The sequence below is a fragment of the Podarcis muralis genome, chromosome 2 (assembly GCF_964188315.1).
Source record: "Podarcis muralis chromosome 2, rPodMur119.hap1.1, whole genome shotgun sequence".
NCBI lineage: Eukaryota > Metazoa > Chordata > Lepidosauria > Squamata > Lacertidae > Podarcis > Podarcis muralis.
The window spans coordinates 69,772,372-69,790,411 of record NC_135656.1 but is presented as its reverse complement, the minus strand read 5'-3'; the positions used below and the strand labels follow the sequence as shown (position 1 = coordinate 69,790,411).

Here is an 18,040-nt window from a genome sequence, read left to right as displayed (position 1 = left end):
ACACCATCAAGGTTGAAGAGCAGTCTAAGAGTTTATTTGCTATAAACATGGAGATAATAAGCAGCTGTACCCATCTCCCAGTACCCCACACATACACTTGTGATAAATCTTCTTTTGCTTTTCAAGTTATTGTGTTTAACCATTTCAGTTGCAGGGGGGCAATGCTTATTAGTAAAGCAGTCTTGATGCTGGAGTCAAATTAGGTTACTGCTTAGGATGGATTTTATCATATTAAAAGCAGTTTTCACATAAGTCTACAACTGGATGGAGAGATGTGTCTTTAGAAGCAGAGAACAAAATGAAAGCTTCTGAATTTCACTAATGAACACTTTATAACTTACTCTAAACATAAATATACTGCTGCAGCAAGGGAGAGCTGTACATAGGCAGAAATGGGCAACAGGATATATTTCAGAGCCTTACTGACATGGGCAGATACAGCTGCTCCAGGAGGGATGTAATACTTTCTCTTACAGTACTAGTGACCAGTATGCGACCAGAGCTGAACCAGAATTCCGTTTCATTGACACATTATCTTGTTTCTTAAAGACACAAATACAGTGAACAGCTCCCTTCATTTTTCTCAGGCATAAAAACATAAGCCAAGGCCACGTGTTATTCCAAAAGAATAATCAAATGCTTACATTCTGACCAACTTCAGACTATGGCATCGGTAGCCTTTTCTCTACTGTCACACTATGCCAACTGACCCACAGTCATTAAAGAACAGTTTATCCAATCAACCTAGTTCTGTTATTATGAATCTGAGGAATGTGCATTGTCTTCTGATTATACAAACGAGCCCCCAAGAAGCACTGAACTATAATTCACCAAGTACCTTAGGTCATAGATATTGGGAGACTTCAGATGCTTGTTCCCTAATGGACAATAAAAGCAAAAGCTCAAAGCTTGTCTTCCAAAGACAAACCAGTATCTTAATAAAAAAAGGGATTTTCCTTGGTTCGAGATCGTGTCTTAAAAACATTTAAATCAAATTCTTAAAATGAAAGAAGTCTACTCACAAATAGATTCCGTGCTGGTGCCAGCTAAAGTCAAAGTGTACCAATGGTCCTTGTTCAATACCAAAATCAGTGTTTAGTTACTGCTCAAGCAGACCCATAACCTCTGACTATGCACTTAAGGGGCAGGAGAAAGAGTGGCTCTAGAGACAACAGGTCGCTTCTAGTCCAGACCCTAATCAAGCCTTTCTCCTCAAAAGAACCAGCCTCCCAGTAGACAGAGTCCTCAGTCTGTGGACCACTGAATGGCAACAGTAAGGAGCATCATCTTTGGATGCTTCTCTCATCTAAATTCAAGTCTTTGAGTACTGGCAGTTATGCTGCATACGCAGCAAGGCTGAGCCCTGGCAATGAGAGATGCTTCAAGGGTTAAATCTTATACCAATATTTTAATCATTAATGGATTCTGACTTAGGCTTAGTATGTCTCTAGAGTAGCAGGTAGATTTAAAATTTGCAGGGACCCACACTCAATTTCAAGTTTTCCTGAATTATAAATGATTCTTCCAGTAAGTTTGGTCAATCACTACACGTTTGGTAGTTTGCCTTCTGACATGACTATTAGCAGCTGCCAAATCAGAGCTCCATGTGACTCAAAAGGCATCAGAGGAGACCTCAGAAGCAAGACTCTGTCCTGCAGGTATATAACTCACATAAATTCTGACCATCTTTATTCTGGCCACCAGTAAGAGTACATTATAGATAAATAAACACAAACTGACTTAATGCCAACCATATGAAGCAACTCAGAACATGGACGTCTGCAGCTCTTCCTTAAACATGCCTTCAAAGCGGAGGTCTTTAGCCATGAGTTCCTCTTCAACATCCTCTAGGGCCCACTGATGGTCAGTCAGTTCTAGAGCCTCCCATTCTGTCTGCAGTGATAAAAGAAAAAACATTGATGCAGCCAACAGAAGTGTACCAACCACCTACTTTCCATCTTGGAAAAAAGCCTTTGCTCAACAATTCTGCCTTAATTTATTCATGCTGCTTTAGACTCTGAATCTTGAACAAGGACACTGAAGTTTGTGACTGAACTGTATGTGTGCAGAGTGATTAAATAGTAGGAACTTGCAAAGAAGAATTATAATGTGTACAAGGAAGCAGCAAGGCTATTGAACATACAAGCAGGTATGTTTGGGGGAGGGGGCAGGTCCTCACAGCTAACAACTGCCTGCAATACTAAACGGAGATCATTGGGCATTTCTGGTTTGTGTGCACATGGCTGCTAGTGCCTAGCATTTGACAAGTGGGCTGTTTTCTGGAGATTAAGCTTTTATTTTACTGCACAACTTGCAGAAAGAACAGCTCAGAATGCATGAAGCTACTTATGGGGTTTGAAACCTCTGTTTCTTATTCCTTGCAACTAGTACTGTAAAACAAGTTTCTGTTCAACATATTTCCACTTTGTATACAATGTTAAGTATCTTCTCCATACAGGTCATCAACTAGAATACGGTATATTTTAATGCATAGGTTTTCAAACTTTCTACCCCCTGGACACTCTTACTTTACCATTTTGTCTTCCAAGGACCCCACCCATACCCCCTGTCTATGCACTGGTAATAATGGGCACTTCTTTTGGCTAAGCTTCTGCACCATTACTGATCTTCTCATCTAGTGTTTCCTGATGAATGGAAGTTTTATCTACCCTAAAGCGGCATGAAAAAATTACCATAGAATAGGGGTTTCCAATCACACTCCTATAAGCTACAAAATTTATTTAGCATACATTCAATAAACAGATATTTAAGACCATCATTTTTTGCAGGTTTTAATCCTTTGAAGTATTTTTTCTGTACATTCAAGGAATAGAAGCAAGGCTACATGAAACTTGAGCAGCTCGTTTCAGCAACTGGAACAGAAGCCTCATACCTTGAATGCTTTATTGGTATCTGCAGGCATGGCCATTGCCGCCCCTGTCATCTGCTCCTGCATTACTCTGGACTGATCGGCAGCTGTAAATATGAAAGAGTGACTTGTATGACTCTATATAACAGTAGCAATACTATCAAAGCTGGGGAAAATTAAGAATGTGAGCATTATAGTGCTGTGCTGAGGTAGACAGCAACATATCTCCCTTGTATTGTACAAGTTAGGCCGAAAAAGGTATGAGGTCTCAGTCAGGTATGCTTAACTTTCTTCAGCCTTAATAAGCTGAAGACAAGATTTTTGTCTATTATTGCTGGAAATTTTCACAATTTACTAATATTAGTAACTAGGTCAAAATTCCTAAGAAACATTTAAGCATAGTTTGACACATTTAATAAATCAAGAATCACTCTTACTTTTACATAAATAGCAGTTTCTTACCATTATCTTGACCAAGAATGAGGGTATAAATGCTTCGAAGTCCAAACACATTCAGAAAATACCAAGAAGCAGAGCTAACCCTAACAAACCAAAGAAACTGAGTGTCATTTAAACAAATGCACAAATGCCCAATTCCCAACACTGCTGTAACTTTCACATTTTCAGATGGACAAAGATTGTTTGAAGCACAGTGAAGGATTCTTACCAGGATGCATCCAAAGTAAGCAACTCAATACCCTGCTGTAGCATTGGTTTAAAACGAAGCGTCAAAGGAAAGGGGACTTTTGCTGTAAAAAATAAAATATGGTCAGAAACAATTATGATTATTACAAAGCACCATAAAACACAGTGCTTTGCAGGGGGATATAACTGAAGGGAAATTTCTCTCACAAGGAGCTTAAAACCTGTGACAGGGAACACGAACACTCAGCTAATGAAAACGCTGATTAAATTTGGGATTTTAGAAGCATCAGGGGATTTTAGAAGGCCTCCAGACCACACAAGTTTAGATTCCTAAACTGACACTTACTTGTGACAAAACCAGAAAAGGTCATGTTGATCCAGCCTCCGATAAGAATCATAGGAAGTACATTTGTTACATTCCCTTTCATCATATCTGTCAGCATAGTAGGATCTGCAAAGCAAATGCAGTTAAAGTGACCACACAATAGAAAGTCTATAAACCCACGGATTTTGGGTATACTACTTTAAAAACAAAGGAAACCTCCTTAGCATAATTGAAAAGATCACCCTGGTTTAGTCTTTAGTCTTTAATTTGCTATTTAATCTGACTTTAAGTATATCTGGGCTATTTTATGAGAAAACCAGGTAGACTTCAGAATTAGTGGCTGCTGCTAAGCACAAAAGCAAATCAGATGTTCCTATTACTACCAGAGTTAGAAACTGTGATATGAAAGCTAGGAGCTAAATGGCACCTTAAACCTAGGTTATGTCTACGCATGCTTTTTTATAACAATAATACAAATAATACAAAGCTGAAAATGAATGAACTGCAGTTAAAATATTATGTTCATTTTTCACATGGTCTAATCCTTCCCCTGCCCAACCCCCTAATACTCTTAAGAGGTTCTCTTCAGAGAGTAGCTGGAAGTGGGGAAGCAGAAAAAGGTCCTCCTTTTATTCTATTCTGCAGTTTTAATCTGAAATCTTAGGCACAGTACTGCACCCAGAGCTCAGAAGCTGCTCATGCTAATGAAATTCCCTGTTGCAAAATGCGCCTAGAACAATGGGAGTTTCGAACACTGATTACTACTCTATTGCTCATGTTTTAGAATATAACAAACTCTTAGGAAGCCTTCTTACTTACCTGTCATTGGGGAAGGTGGCACTACCTTCCTTTTAGTTTTCTTAAAGAACCCATCATCTGGATTATTGAAGTAATACTTCCGTGTCAGAAAGGACTGAAAAAAGAAAAACAAGTTCTAATGATGAAAGAAGTGGACACAAGGCTTCAAAATTAAGCACAGGTTATTTCTCTGTAGAAGAGCTGGCAATAAGGATGACAGATATTTACCCTGCAAACGACCTACCCTGCTTTTCCAAATATTTCCAGGTTTCAATGGAAACTGTGGCAATGCATACCCTCCTTTAATTTTTCCAAGTATCTTTGCCTGCGACATAGTTTAGGCACTTGTGATATAAACAGAGATGTAGCCAAACATTTTTACAGATAATCATGTTACACCTTTTCCAAAAGATCAGTGGTAATACAAATGATTTCCTCGTCTAGTATACCCATAATGTTGATAAGATGCAAAGTCAAAATTACACTGAAAGCCATATGATGCTCACATTATTTTTTTAGTGCTATGCATTAAAAAAAACTTAAAGTATGTGACGTAGAAACAAAGTAGGTCTCCAAAAGACACATTTAGACAATGTATGAGGTTGGATTATCAGGGAACTATGCAAGCTCTGTAGTCTGCTAGCTTGTGTCTGTTATGAGCCACTTTAATTTGATAGGGATTTCCCCCCTTGGATTGACAGGATGTCCCAGATTCATTCTAACCATTAACATTTTAACTGCTGCAATTAACATTAGTTTAATCTGGTCTAAGCATGCTGATCTTAGTAAATCTATTTTAAAATAGTAATAGATCCAATTTTGCAACATGACAGCAAATTAGAATGATGGAATACCCCACTGTCTTGGATGTACATTGCTGCATATTAATAGTAATAGAAATGACTGGGGCTACTCCACAAATGTGCTTACAATGTGCATTTTAGATCCTTATGAAGACTACATTCCAAATCTTGGAACAATTAAGGTTTCCCCTACCTCTAGTTTTTAAATTCTGGCACAAATGGAAACGTACCTGCTTTGGAATGTACTTTCCATTTTCTCTGAGAACTCTGCTTCGAATCAGAACTTGACTGAAAGAAAGAAAGCCATTATCATACATATGAAATACAAGAAGAGAATAAGGAGGAAGACAGAAAAATATTCCTGCACGAACACTGCATGTGACACTGATGCAAAATACAACTGAGAGCCTCCCAACAAGTTATCAATATCCACAGTTTCATATAAAAACTGATCATCTTTCATAGTTTAAAAACGTGCTGAGCAAGATTTCAAGAACAGCAAGAACTGATTTGGGAACCAATACTAGATATTAAACCAATGAGGGCAACAGTTTCATTCCTTGCCACAGAGAGCTGCTTCATATACTTCTTTTTTAAAACACAAAAATGCTCCATGAAGAAAACACAGGGCTGCTCATAAATATCGAAGTGTACAAGCAGTTATTGACCAGACAGCCATTGTGGGGAAACTCCCCCTCCCCCTTTTTTACCAGAAAGCAGGGTAGAAAAGTATGCATTTGCTGTGGGGAAACATTATAGTGTACATACATTTCCCTATATTATCTCCATATTGTAAAACCATAAAGAAGTGAACAGTCATAGAACATGACAAAATCTACTTGAAAAGAACAGATATTCTCAATCAGATTGGCCTAGCGATTTTTGATAACTGTTTTCTTATCCCCTTCTACCATCACCACTAGTCCTTTGCTATCATCTATGTGACTAGAAACAATCTGAAGAAAGATATACATATTTATAGAAGAAAAGCTGGGGAAAGTCCATATAAAGACTAAAGAGAGAAATCAAAATCTAAAAAGCAAAAACATTCAAAATAAAATTTAGGAATTTGAGTACTACAAATATTACAAATAACAGTTTGTTTTGAATTTTTACCATTTTTAAGATTAAGTATGATAATCCTGGGGATTTTAATCAGCCCAGCTGACAGGATCCAGGAGCTAGGCTCCACTTTTTCTAATCTATCCTGTGCAGTCTTCTTTGCTAATATACAAAGACCAGGCTTCATTTTCTGAAAACACCCCAAACCTACCTGCTATCTGGACTCCCAGGCACAAAGCTGGGTTTACAAGTATTCCCAAATACATACACAGCAAGATATAGCCCACCTACTGCAGTTCAGTAAGCCTATGTGCTACCATAAAGTACTGTCATCAAGCTCTATAGTTGTCAGTTATTAGTATCAGTGACAATGCTCAGTTTTCAATTGCAAGCATCTTTTACCTGTCAGATACTTGCTCCTGGGTGAGTTTTTTGTCACTTTGGAGAAGGATGGATACATAGTGACGAATCATCCCCACAAAGAAGGTTATGAAGACGATTGGGAGCACCACCCATAATCGAATATTAGAGTCCAACAACAGCTCCGGCTCACTCATTGTTTAAATTCAGTTCTGGTCATGCACTTCAACCTTCAGTATCTAGGGGAATAAAGCACAAGTCATCAATTAGAAATTTCCACTTACCTTCAACTTTCCGAAAACATTGAGCCAGTTAGCGTGTTGCTAGCCAAGTTTTGTTTATTTTGAAGGCTGCCTAAGTTCCCCAGAGCACAGTGGCTTTTCTAATTCTACCCCCGCAGTCATTCCTTACACCCAGGAGTTTCTTATGTTTCTTCTTAAGTTACAAGGCAGCCACAGCAAGAGACTGGGCAGCAATGGAAGCTCTGGGCATTAATCCCCATTTGTCCTCAGGGAAGCACAGTGAGGCTGAATAATTTGCCACTCGAGTACCTGGTACAGGCAGAGGCCTAAGAGACAAGGCAGGAAGCAAACCGAAATGTCATTAAAAGCAGGCAGCACTCCGTATGAAGGAGAGCTCAATCCCTGGACCGACGAAATAGAGACAAGCCCTCTAGAAAACGGCAAAGTCCTTAAAAAAATTTCTTCGCCTATTAGGACTAGGTCAACGGAAACCAACAAATGTAAATACATGCGCACATAGACGGCCTTGCCTTTTCGGAGAAGGGATCACAGCCGGATTCCACGCACCTGGAATTAAGTCGCAGGGACGAGGCTCAAGCCCCAGCACCTCTTAAAATCCCTCCCCCAACAAATTCACCACAGGTGGGGAGATTTTACACGACCCCTCAGCGGCCACAGCCGCGGCCACCCCACCCCGGGAGGAGGAAAGCAGACGCCGCGCGCCCCCCCCCTCAGGCGCACCTGCGCCGCGACCCCCGCCGCGCGCCCACCGGCTCCTTACCTCTCCGGCGGCAGCAGCAGCTCGGTCTCCCTCCCCCGCTTCACCCTTCCGGGAGCGACGCCTGACTCGCTTTCGCGGCGCCCGGTAGGGAGAGGCGTCGCGCGTTCGCTGACGTCACTGCGACGCGTCCCGAGCCGGCGCTTGGCGGGAACCTTTGAAAGCGGGGCGAAGGGTGGCTGAGGGAGCGCGCGCGCCGTTTCAACTGCGCCTCGGCGGGGAAGGGAGGCGGAGTTCCATTGGCCTCTCAGCGCCGCGTGAGGGGCGCCTTCTGCTTAAGCGCTGCCGTTCCAGCGCCGCTTCACTGGGACTAAGACCCCGCCGTCCCGGGAATTCAGGAGGAGCGGGACTCGGGCAGGGCTCCGGCTGAACAGCCACGAAGCGGGCGAGGGGTTGTACTTCTGAATGAGCCAGTGTGCAGGAGATTGTCCCCCACCAGCTTCTGAAAGGCAGGTTGGTGGTTATCCCTTGGCCTCCGCTGGCCTTCAACAGCGCTTCCGCGGTTGCTCAGGTGGGTTAACAGACAGCGCAGGTACGAGTTCTGGCCCTGTTGGCCCTATTGGGCTGGGCTCTCAACCAGTTGTCAAAGTGGGTACGGATGCAGAATTATATAGGGCTCAAGAACCCAATGAAGCATCACTTTCCCCCTGCCTGTTAATGATAGCCTCCATTGCATTGGAGGCATTTCTGTGGCCTGAAGGAGGGGAGGGGAGGGGAAATCAGGATCCGAGCTGACAGTTGTAAACACAGCAGCAGAATTACGGATAGTGGAGCTTTCCCATCCTTCTTGTTGTGAGAAAGAGCAGGATTTAATGCATTTGGCCTCATCTTTCTTCCCCAAATCGCCTGTTGGGTATAGAAGAAAACTGGGGAAGGAGGAGGATTTGTGACCAGGACTGCTTTTTGTCTCACACAGATAGTTTAAAAATCCAGAAATAAAAATAAAGTGTAATAAATGCAACGTGTACACTAATTGTGATCTTACGTCCAATGTGTTCATGAAAATGTATCCAGTTGCACATATGTCTAAAATAAGTAAACTACTGATCTAATATTTGTTACCTCTTGTCAATATGGATTGGTTCACTGTGGTAAATGGCTTACTTCAGCAGATTATTGTAGTAGGCCCTTTTGCCATTCACAGATACTCGTTATTGTAAATAAGGTATATTTCAAACAGATCCTACTTCCATTTCAAGAACAGAGTTGTATCATCATAAATTCTCTTTTGTGCACCATTTGATAACAAAACATATCTCGTTCAGTCAGCTTCTAATTGTTTCCCTTCCCCCACCCCACAGTTGAAGTAGACTACCTCAGTGCTTGCTGTCATGGCTCCAAAAAGGAAATTGTCCAAATCTGATGTGGAAGGAGAAAATCTGATGGAAAACTTACCAAGTATGTAAAGCAAGAATCTTTCCTGTCATCTGGCCCAGTATACCTGAAGCATCTCCAACCCCATCCTTCAGCCTTCTGGTGGTTCCCTCACTGCAAGAAGTGATGTTACAGGGAGCTAGGCAGAGGGCCTTCTCGGTAGTGGCACCCGCCCTGTGGCACACCCTCCCATCAGAGGTCAAGGAAGTAAACAACTATCTGACTTTCTGAAGGCAGCCCTGTTTAGGGAAGTTTTTAATGTTTTCTGTTTTATCATGTTTTTAATATTCTGTTGGGAGCTGCCCAGAGTGGCTGGGGAAACCCAGGCAGATGGGCGGGGTATAAATAATAAATTATTATTATTATTATTATTATTAGGCAGAAACGCCTGCCTTTTTAGTAATGCCCAATGAAACAACGAAAATATTCATAGAGCTCAGTGGTGTTTCCCCCCAGCCCTGGAATACTTTTTTCTCCGTGGTTATGAGCACTGAATACAGTGGTACCTCGGAAGTTGAATGGAATCTGTTCCGGAAGTCCATTCAACTTCCAAAACGTCCAGAAACCAAGGCGCAGCTCCTGCAGCCAATCAGAAGCTGCAGAGTCACTTTGGACTTTCGGATTGCAAAGAATGTTCGCAAACCAGAACACTCACTTCCAGGTTTGCAGCATTCAGGAGCCAAAACGTTCGACTTGCAAGGTGTTTGGGATCCAAGGTACAACTGTATATAAATTCACTGTAAGCTCATTGAGAAAAATTACAAAGGAGAAAATTCTTTATATATCATAAAATGAAAATAATATTCCACAAGCGTGATAATCTTGCTTTGTTTAAGTAATGACATACAGGATTGCTGACAGGGACTTAAATTATGCTCCTACATTTTATGTACATATTTGTACATATTTTTGCCACAGTGAATGTTCCATCTTCAGCAGAATGCTAGCTTCACTCCTGAGTTAGAGGCTGTGGAATTGTATTGTTCCCTTGGAAGCACTATGTGATAGTTTGGAAATGGAAAAGGAGTCAGGGATATTTTCAGAAGTCACGCTGTACCTAATGGGTCTCATAACAGCCCTGCTGTTCCCAGCTATCCTATTCTTCCCAGCTTGAGGGAAGACCTGAGTAAACTGTTCTTCTAAAGAATTCACGAGTGTTTTGGAATTGTGGTGTAAGTGAGAACAATTTCTCAACCTCTTCTTATACTCCACACTCGAGAGGGGGGCTGGGGCTTGTCTGTGTCTTGTTAAACTTCCAAGTATTTGGCGCTCCTGTGTTTTTGGATGTGATCCATGTTTCCCTCTCCAGCTTGAGAAAAGGGCTGTACTGTTATACTGTTTTTTGGAGGTAGTCTTGGTGCATAAGAAGCACAGTAGGATAGAGATGAGCTTCATCCTTCATCTTGAGCTTGGAGATGGGAATTGTTCCTGATTTGTACACCAGACACTGTTGAAGTACAACATAAGGTCAGGGACAAGACAACATGCATCCTTTATTGGAAGCCGCCCAGAGTGGCTGGGGAGGCCCAGCCAGATGGGCGGGGTATAAATAATAAATTATTATTATTATTATTATTATTATTATTATTATTATTATTACTATTATTACTATTATTGGCCACAAGTTTTGGCTGGCTATTTGTGGTGTATATAATATTCCATAATTCTAATCTGAGGGTTTCAGAGGAGTGATGTCATCTTAACTCTCTTCACTGTCCAGTAATTTTAGGACTGGGATTGCAATCCACAAACCACTTACTCAAATGCTTTGTTAGTTGCACCCTTTATACTAGGGATGGGAAATTAGTGGTCTGCTAAATATTGTTAGACTCCAACTCCCATTAGCCTCAGCCAACATGGCCAATGGTAAGGGATGCTGGGAATTAGTCCAAATAACATCAGGAGGGCCACAGGTTCCCTAACTTTGCTTTATATCCTGCTTCCTCTATTGTAAGATTTCCCAGACTTGGGCCTCCAGCTGTTTTTGGACTACAGCTCCCTTCTTCCATTGCTAGCTGGACCAGTGGTCAGGGATGGTGGGAATTGTAGTCCAAAAACAGCTGGAGACCCAGTTTTGGGAAACCCTGCTCTATTGTATGTACACTCTCTTAGAAATTGTTCTAGGTTAGAATATATAGCCCTTGGGTTCATCTTCCAAGGGACCTCAAACTTTATACAGTACAAACTTCATGATATAAAGGTTGCTTTTTTCCATTTATTTGTTTTGAGGTATTTGACTCTCAAATATGACATTTATCTTACGCTAGTAACTTTTCCATCTTAGAAACAAAGAAATCTTGCACGCTTGGCAAGAACAGATCCATTCCTAAAGATGGAGTAGTAGAGAACAACAATGTTTTTGGGCAGTTCCTCAAGACAGGAGGAATTATACTGAAAGCTGGAGAACGACAGAATGAAATAGGTATATACTTTCATGACATTCTTAGCAGTAATTCTAAAAGGAAATTAAAGTGTAAAACATTTACCTGCTGGTTTTCTGCTACTTTGCACAACTATTAAAAATAGAGGAGCTCTGCTAGAAATGTATTTATTTAATTTTACCTTTTTAGCATTCTAGCCTCACTACCTCTATGCCAGGGAAAGTTTTGCTAGGTGGATTTCTGTCTGTCACGTGGCAGTTAGTGGGAAGGGCAGAAGGTGGCAGATTCAGACTATTATGACATGAACATGACAATGTTTGTCCTTCTTGGCACTTTTTCCATAGCTGTGGATGGAGCAATTTTCCAGAAGAAGTTGCATCAAGCATTGAAGAAGCATCCTTCTCAACCACAGGTATGAACTGGCATTATTTCATGTCTTTGAAATTGAAGTGGGCCTGTATTGATTCTAACACCCAAAGCTCTCTCTCTCTGTCCATCTCTCTGTGTGTGTCTCTGTTCTGACAAACACACTATCACAAATTAAAATCTCTTTTTCATTCCACTTCTCTTATTCTTTACCTTGCATTTTAAATATATGAATTAAATAAAAACAGAACACAACAGAAAAATAGGAGACCTCCATAATCAATACAGAGTTCTCGCTTATGATTCGCTGCTGACAGTTCTGGAAGAAGTATGAAACTGGTCACTGGATCTTTTCATTAAAAAGTAACAATTTACAAATTACAGTTTTATGCATCCCACACAAAGATCAAGAACAGGCATTGTGTAAACAGTAGGCTTTCACTGCTTGATTTGCACATTCATGCATTTGAAACAGTAGGGATAATTGTTCAGCCTTCATTTTCTCTCTCTCCTTCCCTCCATCCTGTCTAGATTGGTGAGGAGTTCATCAGTGGCTTGGAATCCCACATAGAAAACAGAGATCACTTCAGGAATTGTCTTCTACCATGCATACCCACACAAAGTCAGGAAACAAGGTCAATGAAAAACCTCATTTGTTTTCTCCCTGCAAGTTGCCATGTGAATGGTTTAATACTTGCAGTATGTTACCATGACAGTGTAGTAAATGACTACCTGTATATACTCCAATCTGCCTCTGGACTGCAGCTGGAGGTGTTTTTTTTAATGTGTTGTTTTTTTAAAGAAATAAACTTAATTCTGTTGTAAACATATACACCTTTTAAAGGTCAAACTATAAACAGCAACAAAAGAGAAGGTACTTGGGGTTAAACTAATCTGATCTTATTTATTATATGTGTGTCCCTTTGTCTAAGGAGCTCAAAGTGGGGCAGGGAGCGCCTATCACAAATACAGTATATTGTTTTAAACGCAGGTACTCACATGATGCCTTTTTCTAATAATAATAGCAGTGTCTCTCTCCATTACAGTAATGCAATCCATTCATATTGTGAAAGCCTCATTAAACTGCTCCTTGGCATTGAGATATTACAGGTAAGATCACTTTTCCATGCAGTTCTCCCAACCATCTCCCAGCTTCCTATCATTGATTGATTGATTGATTGATTGCATTTTATTTGCCAACCTTTTCAGATTGGCATAGGGGAAAAAACACACCAAGACTGTTCTTGCTCTACAAGCTCACAAACTAAAAAGGCATAAGGGAAAAGGAATGGGAGGGAGGAGGGAAAAGCAACCTTAAGCACAAGTTCCCAAAGTTAAAACCAATATGAGTTACAGTTCTGGCTTGCCCTGACAAAAAGCAATCCCACTGTTAAAGTACTCTATACATACACACACACACACCCCTGTGGTTCCCCTGGCCCTCTGAAGTAGAGTTGGAGAAGCACAGAATGGGGAAGGTCCTATTGCACAAGCGCTGAATACTGCGCTTCATAGCAGAGAACTCTTCTTTAACAGTGGATGATGGGGTTTGGGTCTGCAGTGTTGTGTGCACAGTGTGCTACCTCATTGTAAATGTAATTTCTCAAAATGCCTTTTTCTTTTTGGAAGCCTGCTGTTATAAGACTGCTATTTGAAAAACTCCCCGAATTTTTTCACGAAAGGCAAGTACTCCACTATTTTAACTTGAAATGTTGACTGCTCTGCATTTTCCATCTGCTTCTCCTCAACCGCTTGTTGAAATCCTCAAAACTTGATCTCGTTAGCATGCATGAAAGATTTAAAAAAATCTTTGCCACTCATGCTCTATACTCATTTAAGGTTCAGGAACTTGGACAAACTTGTGGTCCTCAAGATGTTGTTGAACTCCCATCAGCCCTGACCAGCATGGCCAATAGTCAGGAATGATTGGGATTGGGATCCAACAACATCTGGAGAGCCAAAGGTTAGTAGTCACCCCGCTATAGAGGACTGAAGTTTAAGCTTTTACTGTGTGTTCTTTTCTGCTGTACAAAGCAAGTTTTAGATGGCAGAATAAATGAATGGATTACAGTGAGCTGTCACTTCCTGGTGCAACTAGACTTCTCTGCAACCCTTCCTCTCCACAGGGAAGTGGGACCAGTTCGGATGCTCCTGCCCCACCACTTAATGGATCCAAATGGTTTCCAGAGAGTGGTAAGGGATGTTTTATCCCATGCTGATGGCCTTTTAGCTGATTCCTTGGTGGCCCGCTCTGGTCATCTCCTGCTTTGACTACTGCAATGCGCTCTAGGTGGGGCTACCTTTGAAGGTGACCCAGAAACTACAACGAATGCAGAATGTGACAGCTGGTTCCCTTACTGTGACAAGCGAAGTTACAGGGAACCAGGCAGAGGGCCTTCTCGGTAGTGGCACCCTCCCTGTCGAACACCCTCCCTTCAGGTGTCAGGGAGATAAAGAATTGCACAACTTTTAGAAGACACCTGAAGGCAGCTCTGCATTGGGAGGTTTTTAACGCTTGATGTTTTTATTTTGTTTTTAGATATGCTGTAAGCTGCCCAGAGCGGCTGGGAAAACCCAGCCAGTTATGTGGGGTATTAACAATAACAACAACAACAACAATTAATAATAATAATAATAATAATAATAATAATAATAATATTTTATTTATTACCTTGCTGTTGATCCTGAGGCTGGGTTTCTTGCTTGGCTGAAAACTAGTGTGTATTGCATCTCCTCAAGTGGCTCATATACAGAATGGCATGGCATATTTATTTTTAACAGAATTTGTTAAAAGAAACTATAGTTCTAAATAAATTGCATTTCGAAAAGCACCTAGAGAGGATTGAGAGCAGTCCTCCATAGCTGCATCTGGAAGTGACTTCAGAAAGAAGGGTTTCTCAGTAATAAAAAGGAACAAGGGCTTATGTTTTATCTCTTCTGATCTTTCAGTGTGGGCAGTGATGGACTCAATTTGCCTCGGCTCATTGTCAATCAGTTAAAATGGCTTGACAGGATAGCTGACAGCAAGGCAAGTACCACCAATGCAATCAATTACCGTATGTTTCTCATGGGGTATTGTTTAACATTCAGTGAGCACTAGCAACGTGCTAGTTAGATGTTGGTTTCTTTAACCCAGAGATGGGAAACCTTTTTGAATTCATGGACCAGATCTTTATCAGATCCTAACCTTGTAGACCAAATTTGATAGGTGGATAGGAATGCTCACCTGTCAATCATCTGACATTACAATGGCATTGGGAGCTTGGGTGCTTTGAAGTCTCATAGTTGGGATTTCAAAGAACTGTGCACCCACTGTGCACAGGTTTCAAAATGCCTTGGCTGCAAGTAAGTTGAGAGCTAGGCACCAAGACAAGTATCATAAGGGGGAGTGTGAGAAGTGGAGTGCTTCACTTCTACAGGTGTGATTTTTGAATTTTGGTGTGTTTGCTTTGCTGTTGTTGCTGTTCAGTTTTAAATTAATTATTTATATTTTACACATTGTGACAAATTGTGACGGCTTATAGCTTTTAGCAATAAAGATTTTATTCATTTAAAACTCTTAAGGCTTCAGCTTTATCACATATCAATTTCTGTGTTCATGACTAGTTTCTACAGCAGATTTGGGCACTTTCATATCTTGCTATGTACATAAGACAGGGCATTCTAATTGTACCCACTGACAAATCCACAAGCAGTGCCTCTGAGGCTAAGCATTAGGTTTGGGCAGGTACATATGAGTGCAGATGACCTTTCAAGTAGCTCTATCCCAGGGCTTTAGCAATCATAACCAGCATTTTTAATTGGGTCTAGAAATGAACTGAGATATTGTGGAGACAAAAGAGATAAGCATTTAAAAATATTTGCATGCTAAAAAAGTACAAAATAATATATGTCTGATAAATAAACCAATCACTTAGCTTCCATTCTGGATGCATATGTAGCATACATTTGTTGGCTTATCTGTGTTTAAGCTGTCAGCATTAAGGAAATGTCATTTTTCTGAATTCCTGGTGTTCTAAAGCTTTTGTTCATCTGCAGGATCTTGTTCAGAAACTCATGCAGATGATTTGTGTTTCTCCTCCACCAATCCAACACGACATAATCACAAGCCTGCCAGAAATCCTAGAGGATTCTCAGCATAGTGAAATTGCCAGAGAGCTTAGGTAAGTTTGATGCTGCCATGTTCTCTTTTTACTCTCTCTATAATTTTCTGTTAGCTGTTTCTGGTGCCTTAGCTGAAGATACCTTCTGACTAGGCATAAGGTGAAAAGAAGTGAATTTAGAGTGCATCCAGACAAGAGTGACCAGGACTCGCATTAAGTTTGTGGTCCATTAAGACCCCTAATCATTTTCACATGTACTATTGGCAAGCTAGGTGTCCCCCCATTTTATATTTGTACAGCTGGTTATTCCTGCCTAAATGCAGAACCTTATGTTTGTCCCTATAGAAATTCATTTGGTTAATTTTGGCCCAGTTGTCCAATCGAATCCCAATTCTGTCTTCTATGGCATAGCTACCCCTCCCAGTTTGATGTCATCTGCATGTTTGATTATCATCCCATCAATTCCTGCATCCAAACCCTGACGTTCAAGAAACTGCAACCACAATTGTAAGACACTACAGGGGTGTGTGTGTGTGTGTGTGTGTGTGTGTAATTGCAGTTTCAAAAGAGTTCTGAGAGGGAAGGGCATTGAGTTGCCTAGAATTGATATAAGGAGCCTTCAAAGCATGAACTCTGCACATAGTATTTTCTCCATGCCAATCTGATTATTCACAAGAAATGGTGGTGGCATCATAATCCTTAAGGCTGTATCTCTCAGTTCATTGCTGCTGTTGCTGCTGCTGCTGCTGCTGCATTCAGTGTGGTCTTCATCTGATGCACTGACAGTCTGAGCTTTTCAAGTGCTCCATAAAAAAGCAAGATTTCAGCAGAACCCCACACCCTCCTCTTCCTCTTCTTATAACACATGGATAAAACCAGAAGGCCACAAAATTCAAACAAAGTTTTTATTGAACAAGGTCAGTTGATCCTGATGCATTTCAACTAGTGTAATTAGTCTTCAGGGCAGAAAACTGCATCACACTTCAACATTCTCATATATGGTCATATATGTTTTTATTTTTGTCACAGGCTGCTTCCTTCCATATTTGGGCATTTACTGTGGAAGAGCCATGCTTTGTTCACTTTTAATAGAGCATCTTCATAGTATCATAATCAAAACAGCCTCCTCCCATGTTTTCCCTTTTCAGTTTCTGTTCCTCTCTCCCAGAAAATCCACTGTGCTTTGTTTATTTAACACAATGGAACAGCTGCATAATTTCTCTTAAGTGTAGATGAACCATTGTCTAATATCTGTTTCTCCCCACACTCCTTAATTGCAGAGTGGGGAAGATCATGACTGAGAGTGCAGCCGGAGGGGGGGGGGGCGTGGGTCATTATTTAGCCTAATCCCTAATACCATAATCTCAATTAAAATACCCCCTCCTCCTCGCCAACTACAGAACATTATTTAGATTCCTGAAATCTCAAAGCAGAGTTGCTGTTCCATTTACAGCTTAAAGGAAACAAGAATGATTAAATCATCCACATATGGAAGCACCCACAGTTTAAAATGGATATTTTGTGTTTTATATTTTATTTTCTTGTTTTGATTGTATATTTTAAAATCTTTTGTAAACCCTTTTGTGTATCCTTGATTGAAAAAGAAAGACAGCAAACACGGGCAAGTTATACATTGTAGAGATAAGCAAGAAATCATTCATAAACTTTTATTGTAGCAGCGTACAAAACCGTCTTTGTACAAATTGATACTGGATGGACTGTAATCCACTATTGCAGTTTGGGAATGCTGCTAGATCTTAAAAGGTCATTTTGTTGTCCTGCGTTTCAGTTCGTTATTAAAGGAGAAGACTGAGCTATCTGTTCCAATCCTTGATGCCCTTTCCAGTTTGAATCTAGATGTGGGACTTCTGTCTGAGGTAGGAAGCCCTGTGTTAAATAGATGGGCACACAAGCAAGGTATAAGTGTTGCTTAA

General features: G+C 40.8%; 2 protein-coding genes across 3 annotated transcripts in view; one reads left to right on the top strand and one right to left on the bottom strand.

Moving 5' to 3' along the window:
- Nucleotides 1-12: 12 nt before the first annotated feature.
- EMC3 (ER membrane protein complex subunit 3) lies at nucleotides 13-8,002 on the bottom strand. Of its 2 annotated transcripts, none has more exons than XM_077924723.1 (9): nucleotides 7,886-8,002; nucleotides 6,905-7,101; nucleotides 5,671-5,728; nucleotides 4,659-4,752; nucleotides 3,861-3,965; nucleotides 3,537-3,618; nucleotides 3,332-3,411; nucleotides 2,894-2,976; nucleotides 13-1,893 (listed from the first exon to the last, which is right to left on the bottom strand). In XM_077924723.1, the coding sequence occupies exons 2-9, from the start codon at nucleotides 7,057-7,059 to the stop codon at nucleotides 1,765-1,767; spliced, it is 786 nt and encodes a 261-aa protein (XP_077780849.1). In that variant the 5' UTR covers nucleotides 7,060-7,101; nucleotides 7,886-8,002; the 3' UTR covers nucleotides 13-1,764. The 2 variants fall into 2 exon arrangements, with proteins under 2 accessions (XP_077780849.1, XP_077780850.1); XM_077924724.1 differs by lacking the exon at nucleotides 7,886-8,002 and adding an exon at nucleotides 7,635-7,720.
- Nucleotides 8,003-8,052: 50 nt separating this feature from the next.
- The window catches only part of FANCD2 (FA complementation group D2), a 46,590-nt gene continuing 36,602 nt past the window's right edge, over nucleotides 8,053-18,040 (top strand). Inside the window, exons 1-10 of the mRNA XM_077924725.1 lie at nucleotides 8,053-8,393; nucleotides 9,184-9,280; nucleotides 11,541-11,678; nucleotides 11,982-12,049; nucleotides 12,535-12,638; nucleotides 13,050-13,113; nucleotides 13,633-13,685; nucleotides 14,953-15,031; nucleotides 16,042-16,166; nucleotides 17,896-17,983. Coding sequence (XP_077780851.1) covers nucleotides 9,214-9,280; nucleotides 11,541-11,678; nucleotides 11,982-12,049; nucleotides 12,535-12,638; nucleotides 13,050-13,113; nucleotides 13,633-13,685; nucleotides 14,953-15,031; nucleotides 16,042-16,166; nucleotides 17,896-17,983 — 786 coding nt within the window. The 5' untranslated portion in view covers nucleotides 8,053-8,393; nucleotides 9,184-9,213. The remainder of the gene's footprint in view (nucleotides 8,394-9,183; nucleotides 9,281-11,540; nucleotides 11,679-11,981; nucleotides 12,050-12,534; nucleotides 12,639-13,049; nucleotides 13,114-13,632; nucleotides 13,686-14,952; nucleotides 15,032-16,041; nucleotides 16,167-17,895; nucleotides 17,984-18,040) is intronic.